Genomic DNA, 18644 nt, shown 5'->3' with positions numbered 1-18644 from the left:
TTAGAAAGGAGTGAACTGATTTATGACAATGAAAATAAAATGAAAACTTGTTTATACAAAAGTAGTAACTCTCCAAATATTTTGGCTTCATTTCCACTAGTCTTTACAAACAGAAAAAAAAAACAGAATATTAAAAAAAATGAATAAACAGCTGAAAAATATGCAGCTTAATCATAACATTAATCATAACAATTAATCATAATTATAACAATAATCATAACATAATCATAATCATAACAATATTAATCGTTAACAAGCCTAATCATAACAATAATCATAACAGCTTAAGAAGTTGTAATTTTCTTTTGATGGTGTCTTTGTTTTCTTTTGTCTTTGAGAACCAACAGTTTGAACTTAACGGGTGAAAAACGTTGTAAAATTTAGCCACTTAGCTGTAATTATGTAATTTCACGGCTCAACGTGGCAACACCGACGAAATTGTGGTACCGCCCGAAAAACTTTATATTTTTAAACAGTCAATAGAAAAATATTAGAAAACTACTGATTTCAGGCATGAGTCGACTTAATATGGATCTAGTTGACAAACAGTGTTTTTATTTTAGTCTTATTGGTATTTCAACTCATTTTCTTTTTCCATCTTATTGAATAGTGTTTATACATTTTAAATTCTTTTTAAGCTCCTAAAAAAGTACAAAAAATTTGCATTGTAAATACTTTTTTAGGATAACATCACTTTTTGACTGGTAGATGCTGTTGCTCAATTCCACGGAGTTGAGTAATTAGTAATAGGGGATTTATAGTGCATATCACAGCTAGAATTACACCTCTTTAGTGTAATAAGGGATTTAAAGGGCATACCACAGCTAGAATCACTCCTAATTATTCTTTCTAAAAAAAAAGTCTTTGTTGTTATTTTTTTTCACTAGCCCGGAAACTGTTGCAAATTATGGTATTATACCATCTTGTTTCCTAGTGGACAGCATAATAAATGTGAATACAACATCATATATTTTATGATATTTGGAAAATTTAAGACAAATGCTCTTATCTCCAAAAGCACTAGAAAGTTTGTTTTTTTCGACAACTGAAAAATTGTTAATCTTAATACTAACAGTGAAAGCGTTCAAAGTCATGAAATATTTTCTAATAGTTATAAAAACAATTATGTGATATATTTTTATAAATTTTATTATGATTAAATATATATATATATATATATATATATATATATATATATCATGAAAAGAGAAATCACCAATGCTACAGCACAAACACAAAAAAAAAAAAAAAAAAAAAAAAAAAAAAAAAAAAAAAAAAAAAAAAAAAAAAAAAAAAAAAAAAAAGAGACAGAAGGAGAAAAGGAAGACTGTTTATATATATATATATATATATATATATATATATATATATATATATATATATATATATATATATATATATATATATATGTACGTTGTAAGACCAAGCTGGCTATATTTAACGTATGACAAATAACAAAAGAAAAAAATATAAATATAAAACTGAGAAAACTGACTTTTTATTTTTTTGCACTATAGAGAGATCCTCGGCTTGGCAGAGATCCTTGCCAAAATATCGGCTTTTGTCCTTTCCGCTTATTTTGTATCTATTAGCTCATATTATCCTTGTTTTCTCGTTTATTTGATTTTTTCTTGTTTGTCATGCTTTTGTAATAATCGTTATAAAAATATGTTATGATAGTTTTAAAGTAATTATAGTTACAATTTTAAAATAGACGCAAAAAATAATACAAATAATGTAAATATAAATATAAATAGCTACAAGACATGTCCCAGTCTTGCAGTTTAAATCTCGGTAAGTTCTACTTTCGTGGATAGCTCGAAATTTACTTTTACCTTTTCTTAATTCGTTCCAAGATAAAACGCTTGTTTTAGAGCTATATTCTTTTCTCTCTTTTATTTTTTTTTGGGGGGGGGGGGGCATTAGTTTTAATGGTTGTTTTTCAGTTTTAGATTTTTGTGTAGTGTTTTATGACTGAAAACCAAATCTTCACTGATTTTTAACATTCACAATATTAAAAATCTTGTTTGAAAGTTCATGCAGAGACCATGCCTTCCTCTTGTTCAAAACTTCAATAGGTCATAGCCGGCACCTTAATGGGATGAATGTTATTATTTACCTATTTTTGACGGAAACTATACTCTCTTCTGTCTCACTCAACATCCATAGTTTCACAAATAGCCGATTCCCACAGGGCATAATTAGGTGTAACAGCTTTGACTTGGTACAGTCTGTAAACGGGTATTTGATTTTCAGAAAAATTTGATCCTCTAAACAGGTGAATTTAAACAAACATGTTTTAAAAAAAAGTTTAGAAGGGTGAAAAAACTTATTTTCAGGGTTGAAATAAATTAATTCTGTTCATTCTTGAAGGAGTTCGAAAAGTGATCACGTACCCTGGATATGCGTTTAGTTAAAAACTTATTTGAGGTTCTATGTTTTTATTCCTTCAGGTTGAAGCAGCACATGCTCACGCATACTCAGGAGAAGGCGTTCTGTTGTCACATTTGTGGTGCTCGTTTCAACCTGAAATGCTCCTTGGATCAGCATACTCGTAAACACACTGGAGAGCAGCCTTTCTCTTGCAAGGTGAGAAGATCTACGTTAGGGGCATTTACTCTGCTATATGTATCTACCCTGATTATTTTGCTGCTCAGAGGATGAGCAGCTAGCCGATTGAGTAAATTTTGATGCTGCTGCTGGTCAGAGAAAAAAAAATCAGGCACGATATCACAAATTGCTTGTTAAACAGTTCGAGTTAACGATAAGTAAGAAGTGACTCGGTCCAATAGTAACTAAAGCTCTAAGAAAGGGAATAACAATTGGTACATAAGAAGGATTGGCTTTTGCTGCTGATTCCACATATATAAAACTTAGTGAGTTTCAGGTTACCAATCAAGAACCGCAAACCTGAGAAAATTTGTCCGATTTTTCGAAAAAGATGGAAAATACCCCCCCCCCCAAAAAAAAAAAGAATTAAGAGATCTTGATGGAAATTACACTATCAGATTCAGTATATCTGAATTTCTAAAAAAAAAAATTGTGTCAATAATATTTATTTGATTTTCCAGCTTTTTTGAATACTTTACAGTGGCCAATTTTTCCTGGATGATTTTAAATATAGCTTCTCCGCCTTTCCAGTTTAAAAACTATTGTTAAAAAAAGGTTTTCCAGCGAAGGACCCAATCACTTCTGAGCCAAAATTCATATAGTATCCTCTCTGTTCGACGTGTAGTTATTCAGCACACTTTTTAAAGAAAATCACATGAACACCATCCACCATTTTTCTTTCTCTGTGTTTGGCAGATTTACTAATCATCTCGGCTGATGTACCTTGAACTTAAAAAAAAAACATAAACCTTTTGAACCATAAACGTACCATAAACATTAACAATTGCACACATCAACAATTCCTCGTCGATCATATGTTATGATCGTTCTGTTCGATATGTTTTGTTATGATCGAAACTCCTAAATATCTGAAAGTATCTTGGGAGGCCTGTGTTTACTTTCCAAAATGGCTGTAAGGGACTTGAACTTAAATTTATGGTCCTTTACACAACCTTAAGTATAAAGTGCATTTTAGAAACACCTGTACTCAATAAAATGTTCTAAAATATTCAAGTTTTTCTGTCGATTAGAGATGTGTGTATTTTTGTAGATTGTGTAAAATATCTGAGCTGTCACAATATCAACAATATTACAATATCATAGCTGAAAGTTGAAAGATGAAAAGTCATAAAGGGAACAAGTGTGTCTATTTTCTTAAATAAATTTACAATAAAGTAATTAAGTAATTCAAATAAAATAACAATAAATTGCTCTAGGGGATCATGTTCTTGTTTAAATAGAATCATGAAATTTAAGAGCATATGTTCAAGCTTGATCAGCAATAATTAAAAAACAACTTGTTTAATCCAAATAGATCATCCCTGATTGACCAAACTTTTATGGAAATTGTAAATTTACAATAAAGTTATTAAGTAATTCAAATAAAATAACAATAAATTGCTCTAGGGGATCATGTTCTTGTTTAAATAGAATCATGAAATTTAAGAGCGTATGTTCAAGCTTGATCAGCAATAATTAAAAAACAACTTGTTCAATCCAAATAGATCAACCCTAATTGACCGAACTTTTATGGAAATTGTAAATTTACAATAAAGTAATTAAGTAATTCAAATAAAATAAAAATGAATTGCTCTAGGGCAATTCTATGTTCAATATATGTTCTTGCTTAAATAGAATCATGAAATTTAAGTACATATGTTCAAGCTTGATCAGCAATAATTAAAAAACAACTTTTTCAATCCAAATAGATCATCCCTGATTGACCAAACTTTTATGGAAATTGTGACGCTTTACAATCTTTGTCAAAGCAAATAAGGTATTAAAGAAAGATGGGAACAAAAACTCGGTTTTTTGTTCAGATGTTTTGCAAAGTTCCAATCAATTTCAGCTTTATTTTGTATCCAAACTTCACCACTGGTGGTCACATGTTTTTTTTATTTGTTTTTCTAGCGTGGTGTTTGATTTTAATCTGTTTTCAATTGTAATTACTTTTGGGTTGCGGTGTTAATCTTTCTCCTCCCGCACTATGAACTAAAATACAAAATAAGTTATGTTGAATGTTTTCAATATGTCACGTGGAAATAATATAATAAGTTGTCTAATTAACTAAGAAATGAGATATCATTCCCAGTGAAAGTTACTTAAGTCAGAATAGGTCTCTCATGCTAGCGTGGTTCGTAGTGACATCTTTTTTTTAAACACTGTAGACAGAGCCAAATTACTGAATGAAAATAAAAAGACTTATAAGAAGCATGTCCCCCTTCGGGAGAACATATACTAAAATAAGAACGGAACAAAGAAAATTAGTATAGCCCTTACGTAAGAACGACACGTAAAATCGTTAAGCGCTCCTAATGAGTGCTCTTACGAAGAAAAGGTGGGTATAAAATCTGTTCCGTTGTTGTGAGATGAATTGGGATCTCTGCTCTGTCATAAGCTCCTTCCTCTGTCCTTATCCCCGAAAGGGAAACCCTATTTACGATGACTAAAAGTGATGTCAGGGTAGAACTTTGACGATTTTTCCTGATCACAACCTTGTCTGAAAGCGGTGCTACAAAGTGACTGAGGAGTGGGTGCAAAGAAGTTATAGCCTAGTAAAAGTCAGCAATTTACTGGATTCACCGGGATTTTTACTCCCGGTTTTGTTCGTTTTCGTGGGCTTTTTGTGTTGATATTCTCTTCCTAGCTGTCTCATCGATTATGGGCTCCCCCTCTTCCCGTTGAAGTAGTATGACGTCGACCCTTGCTGTTAAAAAAGCATCGCCAACTGCAGAGAGCCATGTTTCGACCAAGACGATCCCAGGATTGCACACAGCCTTCATTCAAATGGAGGTCCCAGAGACTTGATGTTGTCCAGTTTTAAGCCGGCTTAACCCCCTTGTTTAGACCTGAGAAGATTTACTAGTGCCACACTGCACTGTAGGATGCCTTGCCATACTGGGGATCATAGTGCCACACCTGCACTGATGGGATCCATTGCCACACCTATGGACCATAGTGCCAAACTTTTGGACCAGAGTGTCACACGTGCACTGGTGGGACCCGTTGCCACACCTGTGGACCATAGTGCCATTCGTGCACTGGTGGGATCCATTGCTTTTCCTGACACGAAAACAATTTCAATAATTGAAATAACATTAAAATCGTGACTTGAACTTTCACAGCGTTAAGCAACAACTATTGGATTGACATTTTGACTGGGAATTCAGACGCTTTAAGCTGGACTATATAGGAGTTTCAGCAATTCATATCCCAAGGGTATGAAACATGAAAAATAGGTGACATAGCATAGCATTCATTTAATCAGACAGGAAGGATGGGTGCATATGCAGGGAGTAGGACTAATGATAAATAAGGAAGCTGGGAGTCTTGCTTAGGCTGGAAAGGTATTAATGATAGAATTCAAGTTTCTCCTGTTACGAATAAAATTTACCAAGTATCAGTCTTGATATTTGATGTTGATTGTCCTTAGGAACACTGCGAAGACTATAAGGGATTGTGGAATCAAATGGTAAGGTAAAATTCTCCTGGTCTTAAATTAAACAGATGGTTTGAGTGTCCGATATAAAAATGCTAGTAAAATTTTCGTTGGTTTCAGGGTGCAGTTGGTTTCAGAGTTCAGGGTGCAAAAATAGGTTTGAACCTTATTATTAAGAACTCTAAGCTGCTAAGACTAGGAGTAAATGAAGATGAAGGGTGGTGTTGGCTAACAAGGGATTGAGTTCTAGAATTGAGTTCTAGCGCAAGCATTGACTTTGCTCCAGGGAAGTTAAGGGTCAGAACATTCCAGGTGGCCAGGCGAAGACCACCTTGGTCAATAAGGATCAAACGATGGTCAAATTTTGGTCCGGGGACATGCTGAAGTCTTGCAGGGTAAAAAGAAGATCGATCATTCGAGGCAATAACATCACTATTCGTTGCAATTAGGTTGGGGTGGAGGGTCGCAAGCCCAACCAACCCTAGGCCTGAGGCCTGATTAGCTAGAGTCTAATTATTGAGTGTCCCTGGGGTGGGCTCCACCCACCTTCTGACGTCAAGGCCACCTTTTACGTGGAGCGTTTAGTTAGGGGATTCCCCCATATCCAGTGGTACGTGGTCAGCAGACCAAGGTCTGCTTCATTCCGGACGCTCGTCCGGAATGAACAATACATAAATTTTAGGATTGTGGGAGCATTTTTCGATTTTTTCCTTCTTTTCTGGGCCAAGAAGTCTTAAATGCCGAAAATAGATTTATCTATGAACACTATTTGCTCATCTTTTCATGATAACTTTTTGTGCTAATCTTGAAGAGGAGAGGCTGTAATATGTATAAACCTTAGCAATAGAAATTAAAAATGCATTTCTTGTGCTAAGTACGTCGTGTCTATACGTCTCTTAAGCTAAGCACGTCAGTACAGATTTTGTTTTCTTAGTGCATGCTAACTATCCCTACGTGAATTCAGCCCTACTAGTGGATTTGTTCACCCGTATGTTACCATCGCCAGAAATTACAAACTTATGTGCTCCAAATATCTAAATATCTTTAAAATTCAGCCCCCTTGTGGCAAGTAAAGAGAATTGCCTACCATCCACCTTAATAAACATATAACGCTGCTTCCTAAGTGTAAACAATCGTCTTTGGTAAACAAGAGGATTTGGGTCCTCTGGAAAGCTGAAAACGTCCGAAACGTTCTTTACAACGTTCTCTACCCTTATTTCAAACATGAAAACTTAATATTTGTATGTGTGCAAACGTTTTTTTAGGCAAATGAGTTAATTTAAATTAATATTAGATATAATATAATGAACTGATTAGTAGCAAATGACTATACTAATCTTATAATATAGATGAATATAAATCATAAATAATAAACGAATATAAATGAATATGAAGTAAAAATGAAAAATAATAATTATAAAACCAATAATACTATCAAAAAAACATTAATGTAAACGTATAATTTTATTTAAGTCACAAAGCAATTTTAAGGTTGTGTAAATTGACCCTTGATGAGATTAGTATCCCTCGTGGATGTTGTTCAATGTGTCTCTCAATATCCCTATACCTCTGTGTGTCACCCGTATCTTTGCTATTATTGATATTTTCAAAGTTTGCGGAATGTAAATCCTACGCTTCACGACAATTGATCATTAAAAAATTGAGACTAGAATGATTCGAAAATTCATCTCTGATTATCAGTGGCGGTTATGATCTCTCTTGTGCCCGTGGCAAAATCTTAATGAACACCCCCCCCCCTCCATTTTTGCACAAAATTTTCAGGTCAAATTCTAACATAATTTGCATGAATCAATAAATTTTTTCAATTTATTAATTAATTAATAATCTATGGTTAATTTTTTTATTATTTAAATTACTTAATTATTATTAATTATTTAAATTTAATTATTTGAAATATTATTTTTTAACTACTTTTAACTTATCTTTATTTGATCAATTAACTAATCATCCATTTATTATTTCTATTGATTATCTGCGCCCTCTACTGAATTTAAATAATTTTTTTAAATTGCAAAATAATTATAACTGCTATATTATTTATATGAAACTTGACACCCCTAAACTTTCTGAAGCCGGGGCAAGTGCCCCGTGTGTCCCTCTTCTAAATCTGCCTCTGCTGGTCATGTAAGCTATTAATGAAAGGAATAAAACCTTTCGTTATTGTAAGTCCCTCTTACTTGGCATATCACATCCATTCTTGCGCACATCCTGTTTTCTTTGCAGAGTCTAGGTACCTCTTTTTTTAATAAAAAAAAAATATATTGTCGCTTAACTATACGACTTTATTTTCGCTTTTTTTACGATTAAACTTAAATAGGAATATTTAAAACTTATGACTTCACGTCACTATTTGTTTTAGACCGTATCGGTGTTTTATAATTTAATTTCTCGTCGTTTTGTCCAATCAATTATGGCCTAAACATGACGCTAAAGCTTTCTATTCTCAATCTAATAAGCTTTCTTTTACCGTTCTACAATGAACCAATCTCTATAAAGGGGTCAAAAGAAAAAAATATATAAATTCCATACCATTTATATTTGATCAAATAAGCTTTCTCTTAAGGTTCTAGAATCAGCCAATCTTTATGAAGGGGTCAAAAGAAAAAAACATACATGTAGGCCATACCATACATATTTAATCTAATAAGCTATCTCTTAAGGCTCTACAATCAACTATTTTTTATGAAGGGGTCAACAGAAAAAAAATTTATATAAAGGCCATGTCATTCATATTTAGTCTAATGAGCTTTCTCTTAAAGTTATAGAATCAATCAATCTTTATAAAGGGGTCAAAAGAAAAAAAAACATATATGTAGGCCATATCATACATATTTAGTCTAATAAGCTATCTCTTAAGGCTCTACAATCAACTAATTTTTATGAAGGGGTCAAAAGAAAAAAAATTATATAAAGGCCATGTTAATCATATTTATTCTAATGAGCTTTCTCTTAAAGTTATAGAATCAACCAATCTTTATGAAGGGGTCAAAAGAAAAAAAAAACATACATGTGGGCCATACCATACATATTTAATCTAATAAGCTATCTGTTAAGGCTCTACAATCAACTGATTTTTATGAAGGGGTCAAAAGAAAAAAAATTATATAAAGGCCATGTTAATCATATTTATTCTAATGAGCTTTCTCTTAAAGTTATAGAATCAACCAATCTTTATGAAGGGGTCAAAAGAAAAAAAACATACATGTAGGCCATACCATACATATTTAATCTAATAAGCTATCTCTTAAGGCTCTACAATCAACTAATTTTTATGAAGGGGTCAAAAGAAAAAAACTTATATAAGGCCATGTCATTCATATTTATTCTAATGAGCTTTCTCTCAAAGTTATATAATCAAACAATCTTTATGAAGGGGTCAAAAGAAAAAAAAACATACATGTAGGCCATACCATACATATTTAATCTAATAAGCTATCTTTTAAGACTCTACAATCAACTAATTTTTATGAAGGCGTCAAAAGAAAAAAAATTATATAAAGGCCATGTTATTCATATTTATTCTAATGAGCTTTCTCTCAAGTTATAGAATCAAACAATCTTTATGAAGGGTCAAAAGAAAAAAACATACATGTAGGCCATACCATACATATTTAATCTAATAAGCTATCTTTTAAGGCTCTACAATCAACTAATTTTTATGAAGGGGTCAAAAGAAAAAAATTTATATAAAGGCCATGTCATTCATATTTATTCTAATGAGCTTTCTCTTAAAGTTATAGAATCAACCAATCTTTATGAAGGGGTCAAAAGAAAAAAAACATACATGTAGGCCATATCATACATATTTAATCTAATAAGCTATCTCTTAAGGCTCTACAATCAACTAATTTTTATGAAACGGTCAAAAGAAAAAAATCTATATAAAGGCCATGTCATTCATATTTATTCTAATGAGCTTTCTCTTAAAGTTATAGAGTCAACCAATCTTTATGAAGGGGTCAAAAGAAAAAAAAACATACATGTAGGCCATACCATACATATTTAATCTAATAAGCTATCTTTTAAGGCTCTACAATCAACTAATTTTTATGAAGGGGTCAAAAGAAAAAAATTTATATAAAGGCCATGTCATTCATATTTATTCTAATGAGCTTTCTCTTAAAGTTATAGAATCAACCAATCTTTATGAAGGGGTCAAAAGAAAAAAAACATACATGTAGGCCATATCATACATATTTAATCTAATAAGCTATCTCTTAAGGCTCTACAATAAACTAATTTTTATGAAAGGGTCAAAAGAAAAAAATCTATATAAAGGCCATGTCATTCATATTTATTCTAATGAGCTTTCTCTTAAAGTTATAGAATCAACCAATCTTTATGAAGGGGTCAAAAGAAAAAAAACATACATGTAGGCCATATCATACATATTTAATCTAATAAGCTATCTCTTAAGGCTCTACAATCAACTAATTTTTATGAAAGGGTCAAAAGAAAAAAATCTATATAAAGGCCATGTCATTCATATTTATTCTAATGAGCTTTCTCTTAAAGTTATAGAGTCAACCAATCTTTATGAAGGGGTCAAAAGAAAAAAAAACATACATGTAGGCCATACCATACATATTTAATCTAATAAGCTATCTTTTAAGGCTCTACAATCAACTAATTTTTATGAAGGGGTCAAAGGAAAAAAATTTATATAAAGGCCATGTCATTCATATTTATTCTAATGAGCTTTCTCTTAAAGTTATAGAATAAACCAATCTTTATGAAGGGGTCAAAAGAAAAAAAACATACATGTAGGCCATATCATACATATTTAATCTAATAAGCTATCTCTTAAGGCTCTACAATCAACTAATTTTTATGAAAGGGTCAAAAGAAAAAAATCTATATAAAGGCCATGTCATTCATATTTATTCTAATGAGCTTTCTCTTAAAGTTATAGAGTCAACCAATCTTTATGAAGGGATCAAAAGAAAAAAAAACATACATGTAGGCCATACCATACTTATTTAATCTAATAAGCTATCTTTTAAGGCTCTACAATCAACTAATTTTTATGAAGGGGTCAAAAGAAAAAAATTTATATAAAGGCCATGTCATTCATATTTATTCTAATGAGCTTTCTCCTAAAGTTATAGAATCAACCAATCTTTATGAAGGGGTCAAAAGAAAAGAAAAACACATGTAGGCCATATCATACATATTTAATCTAATAAGCTATCTCTTAAGGCTCTGCAATCAACTAATTTTTATGAAAGGGTCAAAAGATAAAAATCTATATAAAGGCCATGTCATTCATATTTATTCTAATGAGCTTTCTCTTAAAGTTATAGAATTAACCAATCTTTATGAAGGGGTCAAAAGAAAAGAAACATACATGTAGGCCATACCATAGATATTTAATCTAATAAGCTATCTCTTAAGGCTCTACAATCAACTAATTTATATGAAGGGGTCAAAAGAAAAAAAATTATATAAAGGCCATGTCATTCATATTTATTCTAATGAGCTTTCTCTCAAAGTTATAGAATCAAACAATCTTTATGAAGGGGTCAAAAGAAAAAAAACATACATGTAGGCCATACCATACATATTTAATCTAATAAGCTATCTCTTAAGGCTCTACAATCAACTAATTTTTATGAAGGGGTCAAAAGAAAAAAATTATATAAAGCCCATGTCATTCATATTTATTCTAATGAGCTTTCTCAAAAAGTTATACAATCAACCAATCTTTATGAAGGGGTCAAAAGAAAAAAAACATACATGTAGGCCATACCATACATATTTAATCTAATAAACTATCTCTTAAGGCTCTACAATCAACTAATTTTTGTAAAGCAGTCAAAAGAAAAAAAATAATATAAAGGCCATGTCATTCATATTTATTCTAATGAGCTTTCTCCTAAAGTTATAGAATCAACCAATCTTTATGAAGGGGTCAAAAGAAAAAAAAACATACATGTAGGCCATACCATACATATGCTCTACAATCATTAATTTTTATGAAGGGGTCAAAAGAAAAAAAATTATATAAAGGCCATGTCATTCATATTTATTCTAATAAGCTTTCTCTTAAAGTTATAGAATCAACCAATCTTTATGAAGGGGTCAAAAGAAAAAAAACATACATGTAGGCCATACCATACATATTTAATCTAATAAGCTATCTCTTAAGGCTCTACAATCAACTAATTTATATGAAGGGATCAAAAGAAAAAAATTTATATAAAGGCCATGTCATTCATATTTATTCTAATGAGCTTTCTCTTAAAGTTATAGAATCAACCAATCTTTATGAAGGGGTCAAAAGAAAAAAAACATACATGTAGGCCATACCATACATATTTAATCTAATAAGCTATCTCTTAAGGCTCTACAATCAACTAATTTTTATGAAGGGGTCAAAAGAAAAAAAATTATATATAGGCCATGTCATTCATATTTATTCTAATGAGCTTTCTCTTAAAGTTATAGAATCAACCAATCTTTATGAAGGGGTCAAAAGAAAAAAAACATACATGTAGGCCATACCATACATATTTAGTCTAATAAGCTATCTCTTACGGCTCTACAATCAACTAATTTTTATGAAGGGGTCAAAAGAAAAAAAATATATATAAAGGCCATACCATCCATATTTAATGTAATGAGCTTTCTCTTAAGGTTCTTCAATCAACCAATCTTTATGAAGGGATTAAAAGAAAAACTATATATAAAGGCCATACCATTCATATTTAATCTAATAAGCTTTCTCTTAAGGTTTTACAATCAACCAATCTTTATGAAGGGGTAAAAAGAAAAAACATATATATAAAGGCCATACCATTCATATTTAATCTAATAAGCTTTCTCTTAAGGTTCTTCAATCAACCAATCTTTATGAAGGGGTCAAAAGAAAAAAAAATATATAAAGGCCATACCATTCATATTTAATCTAATAAGCTTTCTTTTAAGGTTCTTCAATCAACCAATCTTTATGAAGGGATCAAAAGAAAAGCTATATGTAAAGGCCATACCATTCATATTTAATGTAATTAGCTTTCTCTTAAGGTCATACAATCCAACAATCTTTATGTAGGGGTCAAAAGAAAAAAGTACATAAAGGCCATACCATTCATATTTAATTTAATAAGTTTTCTCTTAAGTTTCTACAATCAATCAATCTTTATGAAGGGGTAATAAAAAATACATAGAGGCCATTCTTTATTTAGTGGCACAAAATGGAGGTGCTTGATTTAGAGAATTTTTTTGTCAACTAGGAGATTCCTGATCTTAAAAAATAATTTCTGACCTATCTCTTTAAATAGCGACCGATTATTAATTATTTCTTTAGGATAAGACTTTTAAATGAATAATAACGGCCCTGATGGGACGAACTTGAATTTCTGACTCAGCATATAGTAATTTAGAACCGACGTAACAAGGTCACTCTTACAAAGAAATTACTATAATGTCTACCTTTTAAAGTGGGAGAAACATATATGCATTGGATTTAAGGTAATCATTAAGCGGATAGTTTGATTTAGGATTCATCAAAATATTATTTGTTATACTATATCTTAGAAAATATAAAAATACAAGAAAAGGAATAAAACAAAACGAATGTGAATTTAATATAAAAAGATAAATTCGATAAAGATAAAAGCGAATAAGCAAGGGAAGTGTTAGATATGAAAAGAAATGGAGATGCTTTTGGGATTGGTTTTTTGTCTGTAGGACGATGGCATAAAAGAGAATAAATACTGTAACGCATACTCTTTTGATAGAACGGAAAGCATTTTACTTCCTTCCCCAAAACGCGAAACTTTATGTCACCTTACCCCCCCCCCACCAAAAAAAAGAATATCAATCCTGGAAATTTGTCTTGATCATCTTGGCATGAGACAAGACACGTATACACTTTTGCGGTGATGGGGACTCAACTGGTCTGTCCAGAGAAATAGTGGGTTCAGCCATATATTGTGTAACCTCACCTGTTCGGCTAGTGTTTCAATACTTTCCAGATATATAAAGTAAGGTGACCACTGTTTTGTAGCCAATGATGATGATGATTAAGAAAATAACTAATTGGAACTAATCTGTATGGTGGCACTAAAATTTGGTCAAATATCATGCTTCAAACTAAGGTTTTCTGATTTGATAATTTTGAAGTTTGTTTTATGGGAAATCATTTATTACCCATTCTATTGACCTGAAATTATTGTAATGAATTCATTCACCTATTTGTGTTATTTAGACTCCTTAAGTTTCTTGAGAAATCAGAGCCCTTAAGGTGAAACCTGATGCAGCTTGACATCTTTTCACCACCATTTTTATTGACGTCATCACTATTCTGGCGCAGAATAGTGGTCACACACCAACATTCTGCTTACCACTAGTCACACACCAACATTCTGCTTACCACTAGAAAGCAGAATGTTTCAAATTGAACAACTATATGTTTGTATTCTGCTTACCACCGTCAAGCATTCTGCTTACCACCGTCACACACCAACATTCTGCTTACCACTAGAAAGCAGAATGTTTCAAATTGAACAACTATATGTTTGTATTCTGCTTACCACCGTCAAGCATTCTGCTTACCACCGTCACACACCAACATTCTGCTTACCACTAGAAAGCAGAATGTTTCAAATTGAACAACTATATGTTTGTATTCTGCTTACCACCGTCAAGCATTCTGCTTACCACCGTCACACACCAACATTCTGCTTACCACTAGAAAGCATAATGTTTCAAATTGAACAACTACATGTTTGTATTCTGCTTACCACCGGTAAGCATTCTGCTTACCACCGTCACACACCAACATTCTGCTTACCACTAGAAAGCAGAATATTTCAAATTGAACAACTACATGTTTGTATTCTGCTTACCACCGGTAAGTATTCTGCTTACCACCGTCACACACCAACATTCTGCTTACCACTAGAAAGCAGAATGTTTCAAATTGAACAACTACATGTTTGTATTCTTTAGGAGTGTCCCTGGGTGGTTTACTGATTTTATTAAATTCAGGGAAACAATGTGATCAATCAATCAATTTGTTTATTAAGAGAAAATAAAGAAAAATTACAAGGCATTATACCCCACAAAAGTTCATTGGTGATCGTGGGAGACTAAACATTACATCAATTAATATAGAAGAAAAGCAACAACGAAACAAAACAATGACATATATGCTTACATAGCAAAATCAGTTAATAAAGGAAGTGGGAAAAAAATGAATATAGAAAAAAGAAAATAAATGAAAAACAACAAAAGCAAAATAATGACATATCAAAAATGACATATTTTTGATAAAAAAAAATTACATATCAGTGTAAGCTGCTAATTTATAAAATCTATAGTGCAAGCATTTTAAAATGGTATATGCTTCCTGGTTTTAATTGAATGTACATTAACTGTCTTTATTAAAAGTCAAGTTAGGATTTTAATACGTCGTTTGCTAACTCATTATCTTGATTCAAACATATATTTTTCAGTTATTTGGACTAGTTCTGTATGCTTTAAATCTATGCCTGAAGATTTTCATGGATTGACTTTTGATTCATATCCAATCTAACTTCTAATCATTTAAATTCATTCTAGATCTGTTCTCGTAAATTTTCTTCAAGAAGCAGTCTTAGTCGCCATAATCGTGTCCACACTGGAGTGAGGCCTTACGTCTGTGAAATATGCAATAAAGGCTTGTCCTCACGTCGAGCATTGAGGAGGCATTACTCTACCCATCAGCCACACGAGAAGAATCAGAAGCAGGTAATCAGTACAGGTTTGTCTAATGGTGGAAGCTCTATTGAAGATAACGTAAAGAAAATTGTCTTTTCAACTGAAGGAAATGATATCCTTGAGGATGGGCAAGTTTTTCTTGTTCCCATGCAGGAATTGCCAGAAGAATTCTTTTTTCATGACATTGAAGGGAAAGTTTTGTAATTTCCTTAGTTTTTAAATAAAAACTTGCCATCTTAAATCCTCATTCATTCATTAATGTGAAACGGTGTTGCATAAATCTGCTACAATTAAATCGTAAGGTAGAGCAGTAAAGCGAATAAAATTTTTAAACCACGCTATAATAAACGAGAAGAAAAAAAGATACTTTGAAGAACACTTAGAGAAAGAAATATACACACTTCATAGAAATTCAATACACTAGAATCTTAAAGAAACTTAATACACTAAAATTTTAGAAAAAAAATATATATTACAAATAAACTGATTTAAACCATACTATGATGAACGAGAAGAAAGAAAGGATACTTAAAAAACCGTTAGAGAAAGGAATAGACACACTACAAAGACACTCAATACACTAGAATCTTAAAGAAACTTGATACGCTAAAATTTTAGAAAAAAAACTTTATAAATTACAAACAAACTGATTTAAACCATACTATGATGAACAAGAAGAAAGATAGGATATTTAAAAAACCCATTAAAGAAAAGAATACACACTACAAAGAAAGTCAATACACTAGAATCTTAAAGAAACTTAATGCACAACAAGCTTAGGAAAAAAAGTTGCTATATTACAAAGCAACTGATTTAAATTACACTATGATGAACAAGAAGAAAAGTTGTGATAAATCTTTATACCACACAATGAGAAGAAAGAAAGGATACTTAAAAACCCGTAGAGAAAGAAATATACACACTTCATAGAAATTCAATGCACTAGAATCTTAAAGAAACTTAATACACTAAAATTTTAGAAAAAAAATTTATATATTACAAAGCAACTGGTTTAAATTACACTATGATGAACAAGAAGAAAAGTTGTGATAAATCTTTAAACCACACAATGAGAAGAAAGAAAGGATACTTAAAAACCCGTAGAGAAAGAAATATACACACTTCATAGAAATTCAATACACTAGAATCTTAAAGAAACTTAATACACTAAAATTTTAGAAAAAAAAAATCTATTTATTACAAACAAACTGATTTAAACCATACTATGATGAACGAGAAGAAATAAAGGATACTTTAAAAAAAACATTGAAGAAAGGAATAACAGAATTTGGAAAACAGAAAGGAATAACAGAAAGGGAAGAATGACAGGCTTAAGAAACAAGTTTAATAAAGAGTCCTGGTAAAGAATTTCAATTTGTGGGACATCTTTTAAATTAATGAAATTAGTTGTGCTTTTTTATTGTCCACAGTTCACGTGGCAGCAGCTAGGGAAATATGATTCAGTCTTAAAAAGTTCTTAAAGGCCCCAAGGGGCCTGAACAATGCATTTATTTGATGGTCTTGGTACTTTAAAGGATCTTAATACATCATTTCCTTATGTGAAAACATACTTCATGTATAAACACACCCTTTATAATGGACAAATTCAGAGTTCATTTATTCAACAACAAATTAGTCAACAATAAATTATCCCCAATGCACAGAAAAAACTCATCTCCTCTCCCCTGAAAGGCTTCACGGCCAGAGAAACATAGAGGAGAGGAGAAAAAATGGGCACAAAATTAATCGTAACATAGCAAGTACCCTGGAACTCACTGATAACTTTAGTGCAACATGTGGAACTGAACTGCAATATTCGCACCTTCAAAATAATAGAAATCTAATTAGCACAGGCCAACTCCCAGCCAACTACTCAACTTCATATTACCACAGCATAATTATAATAGCTAAAATACACCAAAATATATGAATAATAATAATAATAATAAATAAAGAGTATACAATTTGCTATTAAACTTAAATTATTATTTTAACTCTACAAATTAAACTCTTCTGAAAGAAAATACAACACTAATTTTTGAAAGTTTCGAACGAGTTCAACCTAGTGCTGGAGCTTGAGGCGAATTCTACATATTTAATCGTGCAATTATCAGATTAAAGTTGGACCAAACACACCGCGTCGAAGTCAGTAGCATTTCGAAGTTAAATGACGAAAAATTAGGAAGTTCTTACATCAGTAGCGTTTCGAAGGGAAAATGACGAAAATTAGAAACAGAAGGTGGAATTTTGAAAACAGATGGCAGTTGCCCCTGGACTAAAGAGAAAGGAAAATATGCACAGGATGCGGGATACAAAGACTGAAGGTTTGGAAGAGGCTTGTTTAAAGAAACAATTTTTCAATAAATTTTCTTGCCCTCTCGTGGACAGAAAAAACAAGCGTGTAGAAGAAGAAAAGGTAGACATCAATATTATTGGATAATAAGAAACTTACGATTGAATCAACGAAGAAAAAAGGAGTTTAAGAATGCGACCGGGAAATGAATGTTTAAATTCCCAAAGAACATTGAGATTCTTTGCACATTCAGCTTGATCATATCATTATGCTTTTTAAATGATTACTTTTCTTCGACAGGAATTCTCAGGAAAAGCAAAGAGTCACCATCAGTTGTAGAGATGACTCCCCGAGAAGTCCAGATTTCTTTTAAGCCAGGAAGAGATTGAGATACTTTAGAAAACAAGAAGCTTTGATTTTGACTTTTTATACAACATTTAATACAGGGTTGTTCATCTAAAACCAGGGCACAACACGCTTGAAAAAAAAACGTTTAATTCAGCCACAGTCTAAGCTCACATTTAATCTAAGCGATTAGGATATTATCATCTCTGAAAGCCACCAGACCATTGTCAGATC

General features: G+C 31.7%; 1 protein-coding gene and 1 non-coding gene across 2 annotated transcripts in view; both read left to right on the top strand.

Annotated features, from left to right (window-relative positions):
• Window positions 1-16013, top strand: part of LOC136035244 (zinc finger protein 345-like) — a 47422-nt gene extending 31409 nt beyond the window's left edge. Inside the window, exons 9-10 of the mRNA XM_065716904.1 lie at window positions 2454-2589; window positions 15635-16013. Coding sequence (XP_065572976.1) covers window positions 2454-2589; window positions 15635-15976 — 478 coding nt within the window. The 3' untranslated portion in view covers window positions 15977-16013. The remainder of the gene's footprint in view (window positions 1-2453; window positions 2590-15634) is intronic.
• LOC136035887 (U6 spliceosomal RNA) lies at window positions 4826-4931 on the top strand. Its single transcript, XR_010619537.1, has one exon. It is a non-coding gene; the product is annotated as a U6 spliceosomal RNA (small nuclear RNA).
• Window positions 16014-18644: the final 2631 nt, after the last annotated feature.

Source organism: Artemia franciscana, chromosome 14 (assembly GCF_032884065.1).
Source record: "Artemia franciscana chromosome 14, ASM3288406v1, whole genome shotgun sequence".
Classification (NCBI taxonomy): domain Eukaryota; kingdom Metazoa; phylum Arthropoda; class Branchiopoda; order Anostraca; family Artemiidae; genus Artemia; species Artemia franciscana.
Note: the sequence above shows the minus strand (reverse complement) of the source record. Positions and strands in the feature narration are given on the sequence as shown.